Source organism: Rhododendron vialii, chromosome 13a (assembly GCF_030253575.1).
Source record: "Rhododendron vialii isolate Sample 1 chromosome 13a, ASM3025357v1".
NCBI classification, from domain to species: domain Eukaryota; kingdom Viridiplantae; phylum Streptophyta; class Magnoliopsida; order Ericales; family Ericaceae; genus Rhododendron; species Rhododendron vialii.
Genome location: NC_080569.1, coordinates 19,564,776 through 19,572,549, shown reverse-complemented (window position 1 = coordinate 19,572,549; position 7,774 = coordinate 19,564,776). Strand labels below are relative to the sequence as shown.

The 7,774-nt window shown below is 37.4% G+C and overlaps 1 protein-coding gene across 1 annotated transcript; it reads left to right on the top strand.

The window, feature by feature from the left end:
* The first annotated feature begins 208 nt into the window (after positions 1 to 208).
* Positions 209 to 5,041, top strand: LOC131313333 (leucine-rich repeat receptor-like serine/threonine-protein kinase BAM3). Its single transcript, XM_058341588.1, has 2 exons — positions 209 to 3,051; positions 4,326 to 5,041. The coding sequence occupies exons 1-2, from the start codon at positions 411 to 413 to the stop codon at positions 4,661 to 4,663; spliced, it is 2,979 nt and encodes a 992-aa protein (XP_058197571.1). The 5' UTR covers positions 209 to 410; the 3' UTR covers positions 4,664 to 5,041.
* The last annotated feature ends 2,733 nt before the right edge of the window (positions 5,042 to 7,774 follow it).

The following is a 7,774-nucleotide window of genomic DNA, read 5'->3' as shown; positions in this document are numbered from 1 at the left end:
TAAATTCAGAAATAAGAACCGGACCCAATGGACATACATCAAAGTAAATTCAATGAAAAGTAATGGATATCTGAATCTGGATCGAACAAAACGGTCCATTGGAATGCATCTTTATGCACAAACATTGCTTTTTGCTTTTCTTTCTTTATAGAAAGTAAAAGATGAAAACCACAATATAAATAAAGTTAAAAAAAACAAGAAAGCAACTAGTTAAAAAACGAGAGCCCAAAGTCCCATAGGCATATCAAAAGCATCCAAGGATCTCTCTCCCTTCCTCTCTATCATCTCTGTGGCAGCAGCTCATTACATTTGAATTGATTTCTTTTAAAAATGGCTGCAGCTTCAAACAAATCTTGTTCAGTACAACCTACCTTCTAAATTCTCGAAATTAAAAAAAAGTACTCCTTCCAATGGCAGCTGCTTCTGTTGCAAAACTTGTCTTCATCACTTCTCTCCTCCTCTTCGTATTCGTTCCATCTTCTGATTCTTCATCTTTGCATAATCTGTTCCTAAGGCGGCAGGCCACAATCCTTCTCTCTCTCAAACAAGCATTCGAACCTCCCGAAGACTCTTGTCTAACTAGCTGGAATGTTTCAAACTACAAGTCACTCTGCACTTGGACTGGCATCAAATGTGACGCCAAGAACACATCAATCCTTTCGCTCGATATATCCAACTACAACATTTCTGGCTATCTATCGCCCGCAATCAGCGATATTCACACCCTCGTAAATCTCTCTGTCTCCGGGAACAGCCTCTCCGGTACTTTCCCGGTTGATATTCACAAGCTAGTTCGCCTTCAGTTCCTCAACATTTCCAATAACCAGTTCAATGGGAGTCTCAACTGGCAATTCTCCAAGTTGAAGAAGCTAGTAGTTCTCGACGCGTACAACAACGAGTTCTCTGGTTCACTCCCATTGGGTGTTACCGATCTTTCCAAGCTGAAGCATTTGGACTTCGGCGGGAATTACTTCTCGGGCAAAATCCCTCCTGTCTACGGTAGCCTGGAGAATCTCGATTACTTATCATTGGCGGGGAACAACTTGGTTGGTTATATACCGAAACAGCTCAGTAACCTTACTAACCTGAACCAGCTTCACTTGGGTTATTACAATCTGTTCGATGGTGGAATCCCAGCAGAATTGGGTAACTTGGTAAATTTGGTTCGTTTAGACCTTTCGAGCTGTGGGTTGAAAGGACCAATACCACCAGAATTGGGCAATCTAAACAAGCTTGACACACTCTTTTTACAAACTAATCAACTCAATGGGTCAATCCCATCAGAACTAGCCAATCTGACAACCTTAAAGTCTTTTGATCTTTCAAACAACGGGCTCACGGGAGAGATCCCGGTCGAGTTATTCTCAGGCCTAAAGGAGCTCACCCTCTTGAACTTGTTCCTCAACAAGTTCCACGGGGAGATTCCCCGCGTCCTTGCTGAGTTGCCCAATTTGGAAGTGTTGAAACTTTGGCAGAACAATTTCACCGGGTCCATTCCATCGATGCTTGGACAGAACGGTAACCTGAAGGAAATCGATCTTTCTACGAATAAGCTCACGGGATTAGTACCTAAATTTCTCTGTTCTGGAAGGAGGCTGACGATCTTGATTTTGCTCAATAATTTCCTTTTCGGGCCTCTACCCAAGGATCTGGGTAAATGTGATACTCTTTCAAGAGTTCGTATTGGGCAGAATTATTTAAGTGGGTCGATACCGAACGGGTTCCTTTACTTGCCTCAGCTCTCACTCGTGGAACTACAGAACAACTATCTCACTGGCCAACTTGAGCAACAGAGGAGCGAGTTACCTATGAAACTCGGCCAGCTGAATCTAGCAAACAATCGGTTATCAGGTTCACTTCCTGCTTCTATTGGAAATTTTTCTAGCTTGAATATCCTGCTGTTAAACGGGAATCGCTTCATAGGGGATATACCATCCGATATAGGGAGGTTAAAAAACATATTCAAGTTAGATATGAGTAGAAACAACTTCTCTGGACAAATCCCAGCTGAGATTAGTAATTGTCTTATGCTGACTTACTTAGATTTGAGCCAAAATCAGCTCTCAGGCCCAATCCCAGATCAAATTGCTCAAATTCACATTCTAAATTACTTGAATATCTCTTGGAACCATTTGAACCAGAGCCTTCCCAAGGAAATTGGGTTGATGAAAAGCCTAACATCAGCAGATTTCTCACACAATAACTTCTCCGGACCAATACCTGAAACCGGCCAGTATTCAGTCTTCAACTCCACTTCATTTATTGGCAACCCTCAACTCTGTGGATTCTACTTGAGTCCATGCAACGACTCAGCAACCTCACCAATACGAGTTGACAAGCAAAACAATGTCAACAAATCAAAGGTCTCCGGGGAATACAAGCTTATGTTCGCTTTGGGACTTTTAATTTGTTCATTGGTGTTTGCTGCCTTGGCAATTATCAAGACCCGAAGGGTACGAAAGAATTCCAATACATGGAAGCTCACCACATTCCAAAAGCTGGAATTTGGAAGCAATGACATATTGGAATGCTTGAAGGAGAACAATATAATAGGGAGAGGCGGAGCCGGGGTTGTTTATAGAGGAGAAATGCCAAACGGAGAGAACATAGCAGTGAAGAAGTTGTTGGGGATAAGCAAAGGATCTTCTCATGATAACGGTCTCTCAGCAGAAATAAAGACACTGGGCAGGATTCGGCATAGGAACATCGTTCGGTTACTGGCATTTTGTTCAAACAAAGAGACAAATTTGCTGGTGTACGAGTACTTGCCAAACGGAAGCTTAGGTGAAGTACTTCATGGGAAGAGGGGTATGTATCTTTTGTGGGATACGAGGCTGAAAATAGGCATTGAGGCGGCGAAAGGGATTTGTTACTTGCACCATGATTGCTCCCCTTTGATACTCCATCGCGATGTCAAATCCAACAACATATTACTCAACTCTGATTTCGAGGCTCATGTTGCTGATTTCGGACTGGCTAAGTTCTTGCAGAACTCTGGAACCTCAGAGTGCATGTCTGCAATTGCTGGCTCCTATGGCTATATTGCTCCAGGTAAGTACTTCCTTCTTTTGCAACCAACCAAACTAATTCAATTCATAGTTCCTCGCAAAACTCAATGCTAGCAATATAACTTTACCTGGCTTCTCCACAATATGGTTAACAAGCTGATCCTTTTTACTTGAAAACTTCTTTCCATTGCACAAGAAATGTTGCCCCGAAATTAGTTACCAGTCCATACAGTTCTTTGTCTCGGTTTTAGTTGAGCTTGAGCCCCTACTAGTAGAGAGTGGGATTGGTATCTTGGATTAATTTAGATTGAATAACGAGCTATCAAAACTGTTCCCATTGCTACCTTTTTCTTCTTCTTTCCCTTTGGTGAATTAACTCACACTTAAATCATGGTTTGAATCAGTAGTTTTTAAATTTGGTGATCTTCTTGAGTTCCGTGGCTAAAACAGACGATAGATGGTTATAAAGTAGTAGTAGTAGTATATACTGTCACTGTTTCTATCCCACCTTGTTATAGTGAGCAAGCTAGCTTCTCTTCCCACTCCTTTTGTTTACCATAAAGAAAAGAAAGTAAAAGTATATATACTGTACGTGACTTTGGACCAAAGTGGTAAAGAGAGTCATGTGGAGTCCAAGAAGGGTAACACCTCCACTAACTTTAAGGAAAATTCCCTCTTCAGCTTTTTCTTTTGCTCACTCACACATATGGTTGGCTTGGTGAACCTTAGCTTTAATTTTCTACTAGGAAACCAATTATCCTGTCTCCGGCCTGTTCATTCTAACCAATCAGAATTCCCTTTTGACTCAAAACTCATTAAAAAAAAAAAAAAAAACCATAGGAGAAAAGGGGAACGTGAATCCAAAGCATAACCAACCCCTCGAGAAAGAATCCATTGTGATCTCAGCTTTACTTTTCCCTAAGCCCTAGAAAGAGAAACATGTATGTGGAAATGGAACTGTTATTTTTCCAAAGCCCTTCCTAAAGCATGAATCGTACTCGATCCTTATTTAATTTAATTTACACAGGTTGTTACTTTCCCTCTGATCATGATGAGGTGGATTTCTTTATTCTCATCCATATTCTTCAGTGGATTTCTTTATTCTTATCCATATTCAATTCGAAACCTACTAACCCGTCGCTTGGCATTGTTATGCGATATCCCACACCAATCATCAATAGACACCCTGCATCAAATTTTATACCTGTATGCAATATATTTTTAGCATTTTTTCCATTAGTATTTCTTTCTAATGCAATCATAGTTATATATCATCATATCATATAAGCCTTACTATCTAATGCCTCTGTGCGGCAGAATACGCTTACACGTTGAAAGTCGACGAGAGGAGCGACGTTTATAGCTTTGGAGTGGTACTCCTGGAGCTTATAACGGGGCGTAGACCAGTGGGTGATTTTGGAGAAGATGGGATGGATATTGTCCAATGGACGAAAATCAAGACAAATTGGAGCAAAGAAGGGGTGGTAAAGATACTCGATGAGAGACTGAAAAATGTGCCGGTAGATGAAGCAATGCAGGTGTTCTTTGTTGCAATGCTGTGCGTTCAAGAGCACAGTGTGGAGAGACCAACCATGAGGGAAGTTGTCCAGATGCTTGCTCAAGCTAAACAACCCAATACCTTCCACTTGCAGTGACTGATCATCCTCATCAAACTTAACTTGTAATAACAGAATTGACCTTCTAGGTTATCCTCCAATGCAGCTTTGGTAGTTGAGGAGTTTGAGGTTGAGTGGCTCTGCTTAAGCTTTAAGGATCAAAGAGAGCTTTGCAGATCAATAACCAACTTGTAATAGTAAAACCTTAAGTTTTGATCTTTCCACCCTTCTTTTAGTCTTTTTCTGTATTTTTTTTTTCTTTCGTTTTTTCTTTCCGTTCTAGCTAGTATTGGAAATTCATGCGTGTGTTTCTAATTTCATTTGGTTGCCACCATGCATGCCATGTAAACATGAACGATGAAATTGTGTATGAATCACGCTTCTTAGTGCATGCAGTCTGCACGGTGCGGTTTGTTCATGTTAATGGACCTATTTTGATTATCTAAATTATTCACCTTCGTCAAAACATCAAATATATATCATATTGATCAACTACCAATCTCTACCTAGTCAAAGAACATTTATCTTTAAAAAGATGAGCTGGGCACATTGGATCGAACATATTTTTAAAAGATACATATGTTTTAATTAGGTATTACTAATTGATATTTGATCAGTTTAATTTGTTGTTAGAATGATGTTCTTTATATATATATATATATATATAAATGGTCTGAGGCCTCCAACTAAAGAAAAACTTAGCGTTTATATATTATCGACACTTTGTTCGAAGTAATGTACTGGTGTCGGAGACTCTCCGAACATAGATATGTTAGCCTAAGTTCTTCATCTATTATTGCTCTGGGTTTTTTCCGGTATTATTTATTTTTTATGAGTTTTTGTTTAGCTTTTCATCACAATTTTTGAGTTAGCCTATTGTTGTTCTACGTATTATGTTTTGTTGTTTTGTCTAACTGCACAAACAAAGTGAACATATTTTGTGCACAAAGTCACGGTTTGGTGGCCTACTATGGGTCTGACACAAACGATCCAAGCCATTCATTAAATATAAAATATTTTTTAAGGGTTTTCGCAAAATATCTGTTCAATCCGATACCTATAGATACACAGTCTAATAATCTAACTTAGCACTATCTTGAAATTTGAATGAAAAGTTAGATGATTGGATCGAGTATGTATAGGCATCGGATTGAGCTAACTTTTTATGAGAACCTTTAAAAAGATATTTTACATTTAATGAACAGCTCAGATTGTTTGTGTTGGACCCATAGTAGACTCCATACCGTGATCTGTACACAAAAATCTGTGCACTTTTTCTGTGCAGTTAGCATGTCTGTTATGGCCCTTAGTTTCAGTTTTCATTTTTGGGTGATGATGGTGCAGAGTTGTGAAGAAATAGAGGGCACTCTCGTCATTTCTCAGAAAATTAATGGTGTATGGAGGAAAAGTTAACAGAAGGGGGAAGTTGTATATTATCGGAAAAAAAAAAGAAAGAAAGAAAGGGAGGTGAGAGATATTTTAGAAAAAGTAAGGGAGGCCTCTGCTTTTATCAGAAACCTCTAGAAAGGTTAGTGAAATTTACCCAATATAGAATGAGAAGTGAAACGTAGAAATGAAAGACAAATCTCTATTTTTGTATTGAGTCCAAGACGGAACCAAGATTTCTTAAATACGGGGGGCCGAACTATGAATAAATATTTTGAAATTTCAAGGTTCTGGAATTTGATAGTTTATTTGGTTTAGGTTTTAAGAGATGTTTTTTTGGGTAATAAGTAGAGAGAGATAAAAAAAAAACAAGAGTAATAATTAAAGAGAAAACTGATTAGAGACTGTGCATAAAGAGAGATGTTGAATTTTGAGACCCAAAACGAATATAGTATTTAAATGTCTAAATAACACCCTATATATATGGCAAATTCTAGGAGCCCAAAGGACAGTCCAAAGTGTCTTCCACGCGCTTAATAGGGCAGTCCTTTCTTGTCAGTTCAAATGCAAGGGCAGCCTTTCTCTCCCCTATGCTGAAGATAGCCTGAAGTGATGTATGTTGTGAAGGGAAATGACAAAATTGACCCCATCACCATTTTCTCCAATCTGAATTGTGGGTCTTCACGTCTTAACTCCAAAAAATGAAGTGCTAATTAAAAAAAAAATTTGCCTTTCTCCTTCATCACCCAAATTGTCCACATGTGTTTTAATATTTCACTCTTCATTTTATCGTTGATTCTCATTTCAGCTAAATTTTTATTGTCCTTTTGTTAGTGTTTTCTAATTCTCTTTCTTTAAAGTCCTATCAAATTTGTGCCAAAATTTGTGAATTAATCACTCGTTTTGATAAATAAAATTTTAAAAGTAAAAAAGTATTATAAAGACTCAAAAAATTATTAAAAAGAAAAAATTTGAAAGAATAATTTTTCACTACCTTTTATGTCTTTATACCATAAAGAAAGCCGGATTATTTTTGTTACTCAATTTTTTTTTTCATTTGTTACTTTTGCGTTAAGTGAATTATTGATTTGTCTTGACAATGAATTATTAGAATAGGTCTCATTTTGCTAAGTTTCTTATTTTTGAGTACTTATTTTTTGTTTTACGAGACAAATCATTCTCTAACCATATATCACATTTAATTCAAAAAATAAGTACTTATTTTATTTTAGTTAGTAGAACACAGTCTAAAAACGAAAAACTAATCCAGCATTTTCATTAGGCGAAACCGGACCTTTCAAAGAATTACACCTTTAACCCATTTTCTTTATTTTACATTTCTTACTTACCCCAAGTTTCTTATTTTTCTTTTTTCTTTTTAGCAGCTCCTTCTTTAAGAGAGTATGTACACCAATAAATAGGTAAAATATCTCATGAACATTGCATATTTTTAGTTTAGCTATCAACTTTTTCCTTCATAACTACACCAACATTATCTATTTTACCTTACACCAATTAAAATATACATTTTTTGTCGGTTTAATTTTAACCAATTTTAAAGAGTCGTGATTAATTTTTGTCCTTAGAACTCTCATAATTAAGTATATGCTCTTTATTTGGGATTCAGTAGAGTAGATACTTGATTATGGGAGTCCTATAGGCACTACAAGAAAAAATATATTTGCTAACGAAAAAAATGGTGACCGAAATTTAATTTTTACTATAAGTGACGAAACAAGATTTTCGTCACCAAAAGGTGTGTCA